This window comes from Piliocolobus tephrosceles, chromosome 20 (genome assembly GCF_002776525.5).
Source record: "Piliocolobus tephrosceles isolate RC106 chromosome 20, ASM277652v3, whole genome shotgun sequence".
NCBI classification, from domain to species: Eukaryota; Metazoa; Chordata; class Mammalia; order Primates; family Cercopithecidae; genus Piliocolobus; species Piliocolobus tephrosceles.
Window position 1 is genome coordinate 20,021,896 of NC_045453.1, and position 18,275 is coordinate 20,040,170.

Here is an 18,275-nt window from a genome sequence, read left to right on the forward strand (position 1 = left end):
CAGGGAGGTCCAAAACAGAGCAGAGAACTTGAGAAATGGCCATTATGGACGATGGAAAATCCTGATGAAAAAAAAAAAAAAACTTGGATTACAACACAGGCCTCTGGCCAGGCTCGGTGGCTCACGCCTGTAATCCCAGCACTTTGGGAAGCCAAGGTGGGTGAATCACTTGAGGTCAGGAGTTCAAGACCAGCCTGGCCAACACAGTGAAACCTTATCTCTATTAAAAATACAAAAAATTAGTTGGGCATGGTAATGCACACCTGTAATCCCCGTTACTCAAGAGGCTGAGGCAGGAGATCACTGGAATTGAGGAGGCAGAGGTTGAGGTAAGCCGAGATCATGCCACGCCACTCCAGCCTGGGCAACAGAGCAAAGTCTCCGTCTCCAAAAAAAAAAAGGAACACAGGGCCGGGCGCGATGGCTCAAGCTTGTAATCCCAGCACTTTGGGAGGCCAAGGCACATGGATCACCTGAGGTCAGGAGTTCAAGACCAGACTGGCCAACATGGTGAAAGCCCATCTCTACTAAAACTACAAAATTAGCCGGGCACGGTGATGCACAACTATAATCCCAGCTACTCGGGAGGCTGAGGCCGAAGAATCATTTGAACCCAGGAGGTGGAGGCTGCAGTGAGCCGAGATCATGCCACTGCACTCCGCCTGGGCAACAGAGCGAAGACTCTGTCTCAAAAAAATAAAAAAAGAACACAGGTCTCTCAGGACAAAAAGTATTGATAAAAGAAAAACAGATATTGGAAAGATGACCAGGCAGAAGAGAATCTTTGCTTCTGAGGTCAGTGACCCAGATTTGCATGTGTGATGAGATTAGTTTGTGTTCTGTATAACATTCTCCAGTTAAGCACTGAGGCTCAGGTGCAGGTAAATCAAAAGTGGAAAGCTGGGGTTCTTTCAAGGTGGGGTTTTGCCAGATGGACATGCTAGGAAAACATTCCGGGCCTGGGAGACTGGGTTGTATTAGCAAGGGTACTGCATGGCAATTAAGCTGGGTAGGAGCTGGGTAAGGAGGTGGGAAAGAAGGAGGTACAGAAACAAGAGAGTTAGTAGATTTGGATGAGGAAAAAAAGGCCACATCTGCACCCTGACGTTTCCCAGAGATCAGTGCCTTATTAGTAGAGCCAGACACAAGTGCCATTACTCAGCCATTTTTGAGTTACAAAAGCAATTTGATAGGGGTCCACCTAAGTATACCTGACATGTGGTTGCAAGCACAAGTCTGGATTGCAAAGCTCAGGTAGTTGCATATGGTTGCAAAGCTCAGTCCTTGTTAAAAAGAGAATCAAGAAATATGAGAGATGCTAAAGACATCTCAGCATCAAACTGAGCCTGTTAGAAGGGGAAGTAAAGAGGGAATTGCTTTTTCAATAGGTGGTTCTGTCATATTTAAAGCCAAGTTCATATCTCCCTAAAGTCAGCTCATGTTACTCCCTCTGACTGTGCCCCCAAATCCCACCCGCCTTTCAAAGCATGAGTCTGGCGAGATCTGAACTTAAAGTCTTGGCTCTCACAATTACTCACTGAGTTACTTGGGCATCTGAGTTAACGTCTCTGGACCTCAACTTGCTCATCTGTATAATGGAAATACTAACTATGCTCTCACGGACATTAAGAAGAAACATGATAAGGTGTGTAAGTGCTTCATGCTGTTCAGTAGCACCAATAGCTGCTCTTCTGACTTCCTCTGAAACTCCATGGAGATAGGGATTTATCTGCCTTATTCAGAAAAACTGCCCCTTCCTACCCCCTGCTCGCCCCCCTCTTCCTCCCACCATTTACTGGGGCTTCTTGCCTCCTCTCCTTTCCACTCCCTGGGATAGTGTGCCTCAGGTCAGGAGTCAGCAAACTATGGCCAGCTCAATGCCTGTTTTTGCAATTCAGGTTTCATTGGCACAGGGCATACATTTGTTTACATATTATCTATGTCTACTTTCACACTACAATGGCAGGGTGAGAAGCTAGGACAGGGACCATGTGGCCTGCAAAGCCTAAAATACTTACTAAATGGCCCTCTATAGAAAAAGTTTCTTGACCCTGGTCTAGGTAATACTCCTCCAGCCCGGAATGGAATACGATGCCTCTCCCAACTACCTGCCTGTATGCCACCCTCCTGACGCCAACGGACTCCTGCCAAATTCATCCTACCACGGCATCATTCATCTTCTCAGATGCCATATCGATCAAGCCACTTTGAGGCTCCAAAACTTTAACAGCAGCCCTCTGTCTGAAACACTGTTTCCCTAACTTGGAGCTTCCTCACACCACCTGTGCCATTTCGACACATCCATAGTCCTCTTACATATTGCTTAGTTCATGTTTTTATTTTAAACTTCTATAAATTAGGTAAATAAACTTTTATTGTTAACCAACAAAAAACACAAAACCAATAAAATCTGCTATCAAAGGCAACTCCAAAATTGAATGTAATGAAAACCTTAAATTAAAAGTTCTAGGGTGGGGAGCATGCTGCTAAAATCTAGAGTCTGCTCAGTCTTTGTTAAAAAGAGAATCAGGAAATATGAGAGATGCTAAAGACATCTTAGCACTAAACTGAGCCTGTTACAAGGGGGAGTGAAGAGGGAGTTGCTTTTTCAATAGGTGATTCAGTCATATTTAATGCCGAGTTCATATCCTCCCTCCTAAAGCAAGCTCGTATTACTCCCTCTGACTGTGCCCCCAAATCCCACCCAACTTTCAAGGCCTAGCCCCTTCAGGAAACCGTTACCAACCCCCTAACAATGGACATCACTTCTTCCTCCATGCACTCAATATGAAGAAGTGAAATGAAATGTTTGCTTTTCAGCTCAAGAGAATCATCAGTGGCTCATGCCAGTAATCCCAGCACTTCCGGAGGCTGAGGCAGGAGGATCACTTGAGGTCAATAGATCAAGACCAACCTGGCCAACATGGCAAAACACCATCTATACAGTTTTTTTTTTTTTTTTTTTTGGAGACAGAGTCTTACTCTGTCTCCCAGGTTAGAGTGCAGTGGCATGATCTCAGCTCACTGCAACCTCCACCTCCCGGGATCTCCTGCTTCAGCCTCCCACGTAGCTGGGATTACAGGCGCATGTCACCACGCCCAGCTAATTTTTGTATTTTTAATAGAGACAGGGTTTCACCATATTGGTCAGGCTGGTCTCGAACTCTTGACCTTGTGATCTGCCCACCTCAGCCTCTCAAAGTGCTGGGATTACAGGTGTGAGCCACTGCGCCCAGCCTACAAAAAATTTTTTTTAAAAATTAGCCGGACGTGGAGGTGTGTGCCTATAGTCCCAGCTACATGGGAGGCTGAGGCAGGAGAATCACTTGAGCATGGGAGGCGGAGGTTGCACTGAGCTGAGATGACGCTACTGTGCTCCAGCCCTGGGCGACAGAGCGAGACTCTGTCTCAAAACCATCAATCAATCAATCAATCAATCAGCAAGCAGAAAGGTACTGGAGCTGTGGTGCCAGGCAAAAACCTTAAATGAAATAAAACTGTCTTCCACCAGGAAGGCACCTTCTCTGAACCATTCTGGAATGACCCAAAACTGCTTTAAGAAAGTGCAAGAAAAAGATTCTTTGGGCTAGGGAAGGAAGACAACAGCTCAAACTCCACAGAAGAAAAACCCCAGATGTCAAGTCTCAGAAAATTTCCCCAGATCTGCCTGTCAGGTTATTTTCCAAAAGGAAAGGATTTTACAGAAAGATCATCCACCTGAGTACTGCCTTCAATTCTCAAAGGTTTGAGCGCCTTCATCCACTGTATGCAAGTGTTAGAAACTCAGAACAAAATCTTACACAGTGTCATTTACTGTGCTCATTTCCCTGAGAGAAAAAAAAAACTCCCCAATTCAAATGCACTTCTTCTACCCTACCCCCGGTCAGCAACAGAGGCCTCTGTCCAAATGGAGTTTTACGTGGATCCCCAGTAAATACAACAGGTAATACCGATCAGTTTGAAGAGGTACCTGAAAGATAACATGCTCAGCTACCCCCTCACCCCCACTGACCCACCCCAGGCACCCCTAAGGGTCCATGATCTTTTGGAAACCATTGGAATAAACCCTTCAAATTCTCCCTGACAAAATGGCTCCCCATCTGCCCATCTGAAATGTGAAGCACCGTTCGCCCACCAGGGGGCAACATACCAGAGCCTTGGTTGGAGCCTAAGAGAATGGAGGAGGGCGTCTCTCTGGAGCCAGAAAGGTCAAGGGTCTAGAAATACAAAAAGAAAAAGATGGACTCAAGGCACTGAGGCTAATGTCGCCCCCACAGGGAAATCCAGGGAGTCATGGGGGTGCTCACCGCTGCCCCCAAAGCATCTCAGTGCCCTCTGCCTGGTACGGTCAGGTGGGAGTGATGGGCACAGGGCGGCCAGGTGGCCAAACCCCAGGTGCCATTTCCCACACTGAACAGGCTGGACCACAGCACCAGGGTGGCCCCTCACTCTACCCTAGAACATTCACTGTTTCCTAAACTCCACTCACTAACAGACCCCCCTCCGGATTTTTGCCATATCCAAGAAGAGACATCAAAATTCTATCAGTCTGCTTTTAATTCATGCTAGCCTCTGACTAAGTAATACTATCAGTTAAACCAATGCGTTTTAACTGACAGTCTAACGATTTATCCTTTTCCTAACATGCACTGAAATAGACAAACAATGACTAAAAATGTAAAAAGCCCTATACTCATGAAAATAGTCTTCGCATACCATCGATGTCACAAACATCACACCCTGGCAAACAAGGAGGTGAAACCTTCATGGCCCAATGTGGCAGCCACTAGCCACATGTGGCTACTGAAATTTCAATTAGTTAAAATTAAATAAAATTGTAAAATACGGTCCTGGGTCACACTAGCTGCATTTCAAGTGCTCAAAAGCTGCATGTGGCTAGCAGCCACCATTCTGGATGGGAGGTACAGGACATTTCCATCATCGCAGAAGTTCTCCTGGGCGACACTACTCTACACGTTGAGGGCCCCAGGGGAGAGTACCAGGGAGCAGTTGCCAGGTCCTACACACACCAGCTCAGGCTCCATGTTCCCACACATCCACTGGAAATTCTGGCACCCTGTTACGACAAGCTTCCCAAAACATGCAACTTTCAGGGCGGCAGACAGGGGGTCCTAAGTCCACTTGGCACAAAGGGTAGATGTCACTAGCCAAAGGCACAGGGGGATCCTCACCGAGCCACTGTCCTTGCTTTTCTCAGCTGACGTCTCCTTCTCTTTGGAGGCGCTGACCGTTTCTGAAGGTGCTGACTGTGTGCTCGAGGAGCTCCCCTGGGACGACTTATTAAGTGTTTCTGTGTTCACCTCAGCGTCCGCTTCCTGCTGAGGAGCAGTAGCTGGGGACAAAGGAGAAAGAGATGCCACATATACAAAGAGTATGATGATTTTGAAACATGCATGGAGCCCCACCCTGCACCCAGTGGCACCCAAGGGTCAGCCCTACCCAGGGCATAAAAGTGTAGGCTCAAGGGGGCCGGATTGCCAGAGTTTTCCAAAAGCTGGAATTCCAAATTTTAACGTAAACATGCTGAGACGGAGTCTCACTCTGTCACCCAGGCTGGAGTGCAGAGGCATGATCTCGGCTCACAGCAACCTCTGTCTCCTGGGTTCAAGTGATTCTCCTGTTTCAGCCTCCCAAGTAGCTAGGACTCAGGTGCACACCACCACGTCTGGCTAATTTTTGTATTTTTAGTAGAGATGGGGTAACACCATGTTGGTCAAGTTGGTCTTGAACTCCTGACCTCAGGTGATCCACCTACCTCGGCCTCCTAAAGTGCTGGGATTACAGGTTTGAGCCACCCACCTAGCCAACACATTGATTTTGTTTTTTTTTTTTTTTGAGACTGAGTCTTGCTCTGTCGCCCAGGCTGGAGTGCAGTGGCCGGATCTCAGCTCACTGCAAGCTCCGCCTCCCAGGTTTACGCCATTCTCCTGCCTCAGCCTCCCGAGTAGCTGGGACTACAGGCGCCCGCCACCTTGCCCGGCTAGTTTTCTATATTTTTTAGTAGAGACGGGGTTTCACCATGTTAGCCAGGATGGTCTCGATCTGCTGACCTCGTGATCCGCCCATCTCGGCCTCCCAAAGTGCTGGGATTACAGGCTTGAGCCACCGCGCCCGGCCCCAACACGTTGATTTTTAATGGTTAGCAATTCAAGTTTTATTAAATCATTCTGGGATGAAAGTATATTCTTGGAACAAACAAAGCCCATCAACAAGAGCCAACCTGTAACTGCCAATTTAGAGTTACTCTATTTAGTAATTTCTAGGTGGAGACCTGTATTTTTAGCCGCAGGGGCTTGCTTCCTTCTAAGGTGGGACAGGAAAACGACATGAAAGGCAACACGCTGTCAGAGGCCCAGAGCATCTGGAGATGGCAGAAACTTGGACACATAGAAAAACAGGGCGTTGGGGAGGAATTTAGGAAGAACAGATGTAATTATATCACAAAAAAAGGAAAGCCGAAGGACATTTTGGCCATCTTGGCAAAACAGCAAAAGGCTTATCAGACACATTCCAGAACATAGGGAAAACACAAAGAGACTTTACTCCAGTAAGAGACCAAAAGTCTCTACAAAGAAGACATCTCCCTAAAGACTAAAGAACAGGGCAAGGTATGCTCCAATATTGCCTTTTACAAAATAATAAAAAAACAGATTTGTCTAGAGCAAGAGCTGGCAAGCTAGCGCTGCCTGTTTTACTGGCAGACAGTCACATCCATCCATTTACATATCATCTATGTCCATCCATTTACATATCATCTAAGACTGCTTCTGCACTGCAACAGCAAAGTTAAGTAGTAGCAACAGAAACCACATGGTGTACACAAAGCCTAAAATATTCACTCTCGCCCTTCACAGAAAAGGTTTACTAACCCCTGGTCAAGCTCACACTTGAGTCATTTATGAACCATCTTTGCAAATTTTGCCAATCTGTAGACATACTACCTTATTGTATTTTTTATGTGACACTTGAAATTCTTTAAAATGGAAGTGTTTAATTCCAACCATACAAAGCTAGTATCATTTGCCACAAATAAAAGGTAATTGTAAAAAATCACCTATAGGCCAGGCGCGGTGGCTCAAGCCTGTAATCCCAGCACTTTGGGAGGCTGAGATGGGCGGATCACGAGGTCAGGAGATCGAGACCATCCTGGCTAACACGGTGAAACCCCGTCTCTACTAAAAAATACAAAAAAAACTAGCCGGGCGAGGTGGCGGGTGCCTGTAGTCCCAGCTACTCAGGAGGCTGAGGCAGGAGAATGGCGTAAACCCGGGAGGCGGAGCTTGCAGTGAGCTGAGATCCGGCCACTGCACTCCAGCCTGGGCAACAGAGCAAAACTCCGTCCCAAAAAAAAAAAAAAAAAAAAAAATCACCTATAGGGCGGGAATGGTGGCTCACGCCTGTAATCCCAGTACTTTGGGAGGCCAAGGCGGGCAGATCACTTGAGGTCAGGAGTTCAAGACCAGCCCGGCCAACATGGCGAAACCCTGTCTCTACTAAAAATACAAAAATTAGCTGGGCATGGTGACATGTGCCTGTAATACCAGCCACTCAGGAGGCGGAGGCAGGAGAATTACTTGAACCCAAGAGGTGGGGTTGCAGGGAGCCGAGATCACACCACTGCATTCCAGCTTGGGGGACAAGAGCAAAACTCTGTCTCAAAATAACAATAATAATAATAATTTATAAAATATTATTGATGCCGGGCACAGTGGCTCATGCCTGTAATCCCAACACTTTGGGATGCCAAAGTGGGCGGATCACCTGAGGTCAGGAGTTCAAGACCAGCCTGACCAACATGGAGAAACCCCATCTCTACTAAAAATACAAAAAATTAGCCGGGCGTGGTGGTGTATTCCTATAATCCCAGCTACTCGGGAGGCTGAGGCAGGAAAATCACTTGAACCCAGGAGGCAGAGGTTGCGGTGAGCCAAGATCACGCCACTGCACTCCAGCCTGGGCAACAAGAGTGAAACTCTGTCTCCAAAAAAAAAAAAAAATTGATAAATTCTAACTAGATAGTGCTTCCTGATGGAAGCTGTAGGCCTGGACTGCTTGTTCTATGTTGGAAAGGGTAACTACAAATATTACAGCAGTGTCAAAGACAGGCTAGTTCCAAACTAACACTTTTTACTTAACAAAGAAATTGGGAATCTATATTATCTAAAGCCACAAGTCCATTACTGCCAAAAAAAACCCACAGTGTCTCAACTTCAGTACTACTGACATTTTAGGCCTGAGAAGAGATCAAGGGTTCTGCAAAAATCAAAGGTTCAAAATGTCCCTGGCTCAAGTCTTAGCTATGTGCCTGCATGCTGCTCACCTATGTGTAAGAGACACAATTGTTTTTGAGTGAAAGTGACCAGAAACCAGGCAACCTCTCTTGTCAATTAGCCCTGAGACCCCTGAGGTCCACAGGGGAGACCAATGCCCAGCCACTGCAGCCCAGGATGGGAGGCAGTCCCACAGTGCATTACCTGACTGGGTGCAGGACTTCATGTGCTCAGGCCAGTGGGCTTGCTGGCAGGGGTAGTCACAGTAGCTGGTGTTCCAACAGCAGTAAAAGATGGCCTCCTTCTTGCAGTTGGCACACCACTGCTTCTTCTTGGTCTCATCCACCGCCTGCTGCTTCTCCAGCTCCAGCTGCTTCTTCACCTCGGCGATGAGCCGGTCCCGCTCCTGCTCCAGGCTCTGCCGCATCTCCGCCATGGTCAGCTCTGGTGGAGGAGGGGAAGGAACACTGCTCATCACCTGACCCCAGCCTGGGCTGTGGGGCGAATCCTGCCCCCAGATTCAGGCAGACGTGGGTGCAAGACCAGGCTGGGAGAAACCCTGGCTGTGTGCCCATGGGCAATAACCTAGCCCGAGTCTTCATCTGTAAATAGGGCATTCATCATAGCGACCAGATGGTGCTGCCTGTTGAGAGTGGACATGAGGCGCCCAGCGTGGAGACAACTGCAGCCCCAGAGGATTTTCAACACCAGACTACATTCTGGGAATTCCTCAAAGTAACCCTTGAAACAAATGCCACCAAAACTCACTTTCCTTCCTAATATTCATTAACATAAACCGTTTCCCCCCATCAATCTATACCTATATAGCACCTACTACATGGAGGCACTGTTCTAAGAACTTCCTAACTATTAACTGAAGTAACCCTCATCCTAATAATCCTACGGGGTAAGTACCACTATTCTACCTCTTTCACAGATGAGGAAACTGAGGCACACAGCTAGCTGGGCCTAGAACTCAGGCATGCTTTCTTGTAGGCATCTCTTGTGGCACTGGATCCAGATGGGACAGTGGTTGAAGATTACACTAACAGGACAACTATGAACCTACTCAGTCTACCAAGATTTCTCTAATTTTACTTCAGTAAGTCCACAGGTAATTCATTTAGGAGTGACCTGCAGGCTGTAATAAAAGAAAAATAGGCCCGGTGTGGTGGCTCACGCCTATAATCCCAGCACTTTGGGAGGGTGAGGTGGATGGATCATCTGAGGTCAAGAGTTCAAGACCAGCCTGGCCAACATGGTGAAACCCTGTCTCTGCTAAAAATACAAAAATTAGCTGGGCGCAGCGGTGAGTGCCTATAATCCCAGCTACTTGGGAGGCCGAGGCAGGAGAATTGCTTGAACCCAGGAGGCGGAGGTTGCAGTGAGCTGAGATCACGCCATTGCACTCCGGCCTGGGCAACAAGAGTAAAACTCCATTGACAAGAGAGGGGAAGGGACAGAAGGGGAGGGGAGGGGAGAGGAGAGGAGGGAAATGGTCCCTCAATTCCTTCAAATACTCTTCCTGAACTTTATAAAAGAAAATTAACCCCTCATAAAGAAGTTAACTACTTGTGGCCAGACAGAACCTTCGAGTCAATCAAACTACCTTTAACTATGGGCCTGCAAAAAATAGCTGAGTTTTGGCCAGCCCACAGGTAATTTTTTCAAATGCATAGTCAACACATAAAAAGAAAAGGACTTTATGAAAGTAAGATTCTCTGATTTTATGAGAAAAACAAGAAGTGGTGGCAGGTGCAGGGGATCACATCCATAATCCCAGCACTTTGGGAGGCCGAGGTGGGTGGATCGCTTGAGGCCAGGAGTTTGAGACCAGCCTGGCCAACATGCTGAAACCCCGTCTCTACTAAAAGTACAAAACTTAGCCAGGCATGGTGGCGCACACTTGTAATTCCAGGTACTTGGGAGGCTGAGGCAGGAGAATCACTTGAACCTGGGAGGCAGAGGCTGCAGTGAGCCTAGATTACATCACTGTACTCCAGCATGGGAAACAAGAGTAAGACTCTGTCTTTTAAAAAAAAAAAGGCAAACGACAAGAAGCAACAACACCCAAATAAGCGTCCAGAAAGAATGAACCCAGGGCTCTTCTCCAGGGGGCTCTGAAAGGATTCATGTCTGTGACTTCAATGCAGACCACAGGTGAGCAGGTAGGCACATCTGGGCATGGGTCCTCAACCTAAGAGTTCTGCTGCTGCCAGCAGCCCATCTGATACTACGTGAGGATCTGAAGCAATCACTCCTACCTTTGGGGAAAAGCTTATCTATACAGAATGATGGGCCAAAACATCTGTCAATCTAATCCAGGGACCAATAAAGTATCTTTCTCCACAGTGAGCAGTGCACGGGAAGCATCCAGATATTGTTAAAGGACCCGGCACTCAATGATGAACAGAGTGAAGAGTGCGCAGACTTGAACTGTGGCCATGTCACCTTGAATAACTTCCTCAACATGGCGGTTTCTTCCCTTGAAAACTGGGGATATATCCACAGCATGCAGAGTGTGAAAAAAAGAAAAGGAAAACCAGGAATATAACAGATCCCTTATCACAACAGTTTGTGTGATGAAATTAGTTAAGTTCACTGCAGCCTCAACTTTTCTCAGGCTCAAGTGATCCTCCTTCCTCAGCCTCCCAAGCAGCTGGGACCACTGGAGCGTACCACCAGGCCCAGCTAATGGCTTAAAATTTTGTGTAGAGATGGGGTTTCGCCAGATTACCCAGGCTGGCCTTGAACTTCTGGGCTCAGGTGATCCTCCCATTTGGGCCTCCCAAAGGGCTGGAATTACGGTGTGAGCTGCTGTGCCTGACCAATCCTCATTATTTTATTGTTGAGGCTGGTGTTCTGAACAGAGGAAAGGGGGGCTCCCACCAACACCCGCTCTTATACCTGGTTTCTCCAGGCCAGACTCTCAGGATTCTGTGGTCTCCCTATAAGTCATACAATCCTAGCCTAGTTTTAACTGCACTCACATCTGGGCTTGACTCCAGAGGTGCAAAGAAGTTCACACACAAAACCCTCCTCAGTCCAAACCAACGCGTCAGGCCTTACCCAAGTTGTGTTTCATTTCGGAGAGTTCTTGCTGGTGCAGCCACTGGAGCTTCTCTATCTCGATCCTCAGTCTGCGAATCTGGAAGAGGGAGAGCGAGCATCTTCAAAAGCTGTCTCATGCAGTTCACCCGCAGGTTTCAGAAGCTCAACCATGGCTGGCTGTGAGGGGTACCGGAATCATGCTAACCTTCCCACAACTGTAGTTCAGAGAGGTGAGTACTAGTGAGTGAACCCAAATTCACCAGAAACACTGGTTCAGAAAACCAAGTATAAACAGGCCATCGATTCCAAGAAATACTGGCACGAGGGAAAGTCACTTAAAGTGACAAGGACCAGACTTTCATATAAATAATATATTAAGGGTTTGATTAGGATTTTGATCTATAAATATGAAACAAATACAAAGATAGCTGGATTTTCGCTCTTACATAACAACATGTAGGTGGTGCGATCCACACTTATTCACCTGAAATTCCAAAGCCTGACATCTCTGAAAACCAAAGGGTATTTCTGGGCAGGGGAGGTGTGACTTTGGGGCCAAACTCATTTTGAAGGGAAAATAAACTCAACCTGATCTGAGAGGAAACTAATTAAACAGTGTTTTGGCCAGGTGCGGTGGCTCGCACCTGTAATGCTAGCACTTTGGGAGGCCAAGGTAGGCAGATCACTTGAGGTCAGGAGTTCGAGACCAGCCTGACCAACATGGTGAAACCCCATCTCTACTAAAAATACAAAAATTAGCCGGGCATGGCGGCGCATGCCTGTAATCCCAGCTCTTGGGAGGCCGAGGCACGAGAATCATTTGAACCTGGGAGGTGGAGGTTGCAGTGAGCCAAGATCATGCCACTATGCTGCAACCTGGGTGACTCTGTCTCCAAAAAAAAAAAAAAAAATTAATTTAAAAAATAATAATAAACAGTGTTTAATTATCACAGTAGTTCTCAACCGGGGCAATTTCGAGTACTCTCCCTGTCATGAGAATGTCTGGAGTCATTTGTGGTTATCACAATTGAGCAGTGTTGCTGGCATGTGTGTGTAGAGGCCAGGGATGCTGCTCAACATCCTACAATGCACAGGGCAGCCCCACAACAGAAAAGTACCTGGTGCAAACGTCAGTAGAGCTAAGGCCGAGAAAACCTGATTTATTCATGTAGCGTGAACAATCACATTTCATTGCAGAAATGGTGTCTCTAATTGTGGGGGGTTGCATATTACCTCTCTAAAATCCAAGAAACTTCTGGCATACATCCAGATCCAAGGTTTCAGGTGAGATATTATGAACCATATTTTCAACCACACGCCAATTCTTACAATGTATACAAACAAGAATGAAGTTGTTTCTAAAGCAACTTCTTATTTGATGTCCGAAGCATAATCATAAAGGTCATATTTGCAAAACTATTCAAGGGGATTCATTGATTTTTCTTGGGGCCTCTCTTAAATCTTTGTATTCACAATGTTTTCTGTTTAAGGAACCACAAGGTTGCCTTCCTGAAGATTTTCTCCTCTTCATCTGAGCACCAGCCTAATGCTGCCAAGTCCTAAAAGGTCAATAGCTCTGCAAAGGATTCCCACAGTTCTCCAACATCACCTTAGATGACCTCTGTAAGTCCTGCCACTTGTCATTTCACCAGATAACCTGTTTGTATCTGGCCCACACTGTACCATCCACAGACAACCGGGAAGTGGCCCACTCTCCAAGCCCTGATAGGGAATTAGCCTAAAGGGGAAGTTCAGAGGTGTATTTTTATAAGTGGACACTTTATAAGTGGATAGCTTAATTTTTTTTTTTCCCCTCATTAAGAGACAGGTTCTCATTCTGTCTCCCAGGCTGGAGTATAGTGGCACAATCACAACTTACTGTAGCCTCAAACTCCTGGGCTCAGGCAATCCTCCTGCCTCAGCTTCCTACAGAACACACCACCATCTCCTGCTTGTTTTTTTAAAATTTTTGTAGAAATGGGTTTCACTATGTTGTGCAGGCTGGTCTCAAACTCCTAGCCTCAAGCAATCCTCAGGATTCCCAAAGTGCTGGGATTACCACAACTTCCCAAAGCGCTGGGATTACAGCCACCACACCCAGCCAATGAAATGTCTTAACCACTTTCTTCTCTACACAATTACATAACTATGGAGACTCCAGTATACAAAGTATTGAACAACAAGAAGCACTTGTATTAAAAAGTCCAAACTTACAGAGAAGATTCAGGAGCCAGTTTTACATGAAGCAAAAAGAACTGGTATCCAGTTTCACCAATAGGCTAACTGAAGCTCTGGTTTTGGCTGTTTTATTAGAAATGATCACACAAAGCAGGGCATGTCTCCACAGCCCCAGCTGACTGGCTAAAGGAAAAAATACCCTCATCAAGTAGAGCCAGCTTAGTGACCAAGTCAGGATCCAAGAGGGGTTTCCAGAGAAGCTTCTTCATGGTATCACCTTTAAAGCAGCCCATAAAACACTCTTAGCAAATAAGGAATTCATGTGTCACCTCTGACCTCAGCTATTGTGCTTCCAGTAGTGTTTTTAGAAAGATCGTTGTATATTTCTGTCATTGTTCCTTTTATTGCGTCCATCATCTGAAAGATAAAAACAGAAACAATTCAGCTGATCACTTCTTGGAGGCTTTTCCTGGTGACAAATACCTAAAATCTATCTGTATAAAGCAGAGGTTCTCAACTCAGGGCAATTTTGTCCCACATGAGACACTGGGCATTTCTGGTTGTCATGACAGGTGCAGGAGCGAGGAGAAGGAGCTGCTACTGGCATGTGGAGGGTGGAGGCAGGGACGCTGCTAAACTTCCTACCTAAACCATGCTAAATGCACACAAGGACCCCGCACAAAAAACAACAACATTTGAGCCCAAAATGTCACCAGCATTGAGGTTAAGAAACCCCAACATTGGCCGGGCGCGGTGGCTCAAGCCTGTAATCCCAGCACTTTGGGAGGCCGAGACGGGCGGATCACGAGGTCAGGAGATCGAGACCATCCTGGCTAACACGGTGAAACCCCGTCTCTACTAAAAAATACAAAAAACTAGCCGGGCGAGGTGGCGGGCGCCTGCAGTCCCAGCTACTTGGGAGGCTGAGGCAGGAGAATGGCGTAAACCCGGGAGGCAGAGTTTGCAGTGAGCTGAGATCCGGCCACTGCACTCCAGCCTGGGCAACAGAGCGAGACTCCGTCTCAAAAAAAAAAAAAAAAGAAAGAAAGAAAGAAAATCCCACTCCGCCTGGCCTTAGTCTTCACTTCCTGGTATCCCATCCCCCCTCCCCCAGCCACTGACAACCACTGATCTGCCTTCTCTCTCCCCACATTTGCTCAGTCTGGACATTTCATATAAATGGAATCACACAACTCAAGGTCCTCTGTGATTCACGCATCCGTGCTGCAGCAGGAGCGGAACTTCATTCCTTTTTATAGTCCATTTTATAGATATGGCTGGTTTGTCAATTTTAATGCCTTCAGTCAGGACATTGTCTTTGCAGTTCATTTCCCATATTCTTTTTCTTTAACTATCTGACCCTTGAAGGCATCAGCCAGTTGGTGACATCAGCTAAGGTCCATGCAGCAGGCACCCAGGGATTTTCTGACTATGTTCGTAGGATGAATTTCTCTTCTACCTCCCACCTGCCAGCTGACCCTTCCCCCATCACAGCAGAAAGAGGGGGGGACAGGAGATCAGGCTCTGTCTCAGGCCCAGCTTGACTGGTACGAAGTCTCTCCAGCGCTTTCTAGATGCCCCAATTCAGGGAGAAGGCGGGACAAAGAGCAGCCTCGTATCTTGATGCCTCACTATCCATAATCTCTAAGCCTCGGTTTCCCCACACACACAAAAAAAGAACTGCATGCCCCCCGGTAGGGTGTGCAGGAGGATTAAATGAAAAAAAACACGCAAGGACTGTGTCTCGTTACCTGCCACGGAGTAGGTGTTCATAAAGAAATACCCATTCATCTTATTTTTAAAGAAAAAGAAATTCATACAAGTATGCAATTGCATAATTGCTGCCAAGCCCCAAAACAGTAGGCCCAAATTCGCCCCAAAATGGAGTAAAATGAATAAAATCTCTGTTGAGATTTCCCCTCTCAGCTTGCTGTGGAGTCCACACCAGGCCACTGCCAGCAAAAACACTCTGCACTTTCCACAGCTTTGCAGCCTCCTGCACTTGTTTCCTTGCTCTGTTGCACCCACCGTGTCCGTTTTAAAAATTACAACTAAATGGCTTTACAAGAAAACTTTAGAAAGTGGGCGAAATTCAATACATTGCTAATGCAATGGTCACATTCCATTTCAAAGATATCATGCATTCGTGGACTGCCTTTTACTCTAAACTTCCAAATATAGCAAAGACTTCAACATCAGTAAAGAATATCACTCTGCCAAAACACACAGAACTGCATCTTCCACTCCAGGTCACCTCAGAGACAGGAAAAGTTCATCAGCTCCCAAAAAATGTCACTGTGTTCATTTTTTTAACTTCAAAGAAAACACCTATCAAAAAAATCATTCCTGGACAGGCACGGTGGCTCACGCCTATAATCCCAGCACTTTTGGGAGGCCAAGGCAGGCGAATCACCTGAAGTCAGGAGTTCGAGACCAGCCTGGCCAACATGGTGAAACCCCGTCTCTACTAAAAATACAAAATTAGCCGGGTAAGATCCCATCTTTAAAAAAAAATTTTTTTTTAAATAACTTTTTAAAGAACAAACGGGATGCAGAAGGTAACAGAATTAAAATGGTTGCAGGAGCTAAGAAAACAGCCTTCCTGCAAACCACTAATCAGATCCACTCAGCAGGCCTCAGCTTTCCCATTTATGAGCCAACAGCTGGGACCAAATCAAGGGAAGGTGATGTAAGGAGAACTGAAGGTAGAACAAGAGATCATTCAGGCAAACCCAGACACCTACTTAAATCACTAACGAAAAAATTACCCCCTTTCAATTCTCTAATAATCCTACAGATCGCTTTAGCAAGAAGTCTCAGTTTGGTACTGGTTTTTTTTTTTTTTTTTTTTTTTTTTTTTTGAGACGGAGTTTCACTCTGTCCCCCAGGCTGGAGTGAAGTGGCACAATCTCGGCTCACTGCAACCTCCACTCCCTGGGTTCAAGCAATTCTCCTGCTTCAGCCTCCTGAGTAGCTGGGTTTATAGGTGCCTGCCACCACGCCAGGCCAATTTTTGTATTTTTAGTAGAGATGGGGTTTCCTCATGTTGGCCAGGCTAGTCTTGAACTCCTGACCTTAGGTGATCCACCCAGCTGGGCCTTCCAAAGTACTAGGATTCCAGGCGTGAGCCACTGCACCAGGCCTTTTTTTTTTTTTTTTTTTTTTGAGACAGAGTCCCGCTCTGTCCACCCAGGCTGGAGTGCAATGGTGCAATCGGAGCTCACTGCAGCTTCAAACTTCTGGGCTCAAGTAATCCTCCCATCTCAGCCTCCTGAACAGCTGAGACTACTGGCATGTGCCACTATGCCCAGCTAATTTTTTTTTATTTGTAAAGACATGACATGATCTCCGTGTCTTGCTCAGGTTGGTCTTAAACTCCTGGCCTCAAATGATTCTCCCACTTGAGCCTTCCAAAGTGCTGTGGTTACAGCCACTGGCTCAAACAGCCACAATGAATCCTAAGAGCAGATGCTTATAGAAGTCGTGTGGCAACAGTTTGTGGCACGAACATTTGTGATCAGCAGGCTTGTTTGAAAAGCACAACGCAGCTCAAAGCCAGGTTAAGTGCACACTCTCTAGGGCGTGGCTGCTATCATTCAAAGTCCAGCTTGGCCGTTCACTAGCCTGTGACCCTAGACACACTGTGTAACATCACTGGGCTTCAGTTTTCTCATCTATAAAATTGGGCTGATAACAGTACCTACACTTCATCAATTTGTCAAGAAGACTGAGTAAGTAACATAAAAAAGCGCTTAGGACCGCATCTAGCCCAGAGTAAATACCATGCAGATATATTGCTACCTTACGTGGTGGGAAAGCTGCCGATGATCCCAACCTAGTACTATTTTGTGCCCATCTGTAATCCCCTCCCTCTGACCTAGCAACTTGCTTCTAACCAATGGAATACAGCAAAGGTAATGGGGTATCACTTCTGTGATTGGCCTAAGTAAGCCTGTGACTTCTGTCTTGCCAGCAGGCTCTCTCCATTGCTGGCTTTTGAGACAGTTTTGCTTTGTCGCCCAGGCAGGAGCGCAGTGGCACGATCTCGGCTCACTGTAACCTCCACCTCCCAGGTTCAAGCAAGCCTTGTGTACCAGCCTCCTGAGTAGCTGGGACTATAGGCGCACACCATCATGCCAGGCTGATTTTTTGTATTTTAGTAGAGACAAGGTTTTACCACGTTATCCACGCTGGTCTTGTACTCCTGAGCTCATGCAATCCACCCACCTTGGCCTCCCAAAATGCTGGGATTATAGGTGTGAGCCACCGTGCCCAGTCTCCATTGCTGGTTTTGATGAACCAAGTTGCCATGCTGGGGAGGCCCACATGGCAGGGAACTGAGGGTGGCCCAGACCACCAGCTCTCAAGGAAGTGAATCTTGCTGGTCACCACCTAAATGACCAGGAGAATGGATCCCAGTTGAGCCTTTGTGTGAGTCCCAAACCCTTGCAGACACCATGACTGCAACTGCAAGAGATCCTGAAGTGGAGAGCCCTGTGGAGCCGGGCCCAGATTCCTGACCCACAAACACTGTAGGATAATAAAGGTGTGTGCTGTTTAAAGTTGCTAAGTTTTGTGGCAATTTGTTCTGTAGCAATAGATAACAATTACACCTACACAGAAGAAATAAAAAGAAACATAACCAATGAAAACTCATTTGGGTAAAAAAAAAAAATTCGTATATATTTCTCTCACCATTGAGAATTTAAAAAGATTCCTCTTCCCTTAACTCAATATAATAAAGCTAATTCTTTA

General features: G+C 46.5%; 1 protein-coding gene across 14 annotated transcripts in view; it reads right to left on the minus strand.

The window, feature by feature from the left end:
* The window catches only part of ZMYND8 (zinc finger MYND-type containing 8), a 150,587-nt gene that overhangs the window by 6,680 nt on the left and 125,632 nt on the right, over positions 1–18,275 (minus strand). For all 14 annotated transcript variants that reach the window (XM_023192509.2, XM_023192507.2, XM_023192505.2 and 11 more), the window contains 5 exons: positions 13,857–13,937; positions 11,361–11,439; positions 8,496–8,735; positions 5,193–5,353; positions 4,151–4,217 (listed from right to left, as the gene is read on the minus strand). In XM_023192509.2, the coding sequence (XP_023048277.1) occupies positions 4,151–4,217; positions 5,193–5,353; positions 8,496–8,735; positions 11,361–11,439; positions 13,857–13,937 (628 nt within the window). The remainder of the gene's footprint in view (positions 1–4,150; positions 4,218–5,192; positions 5,354–8,495; positions 8,736–11,360; positions 11,440–13,856; positions 13,938–18,275) is intronic.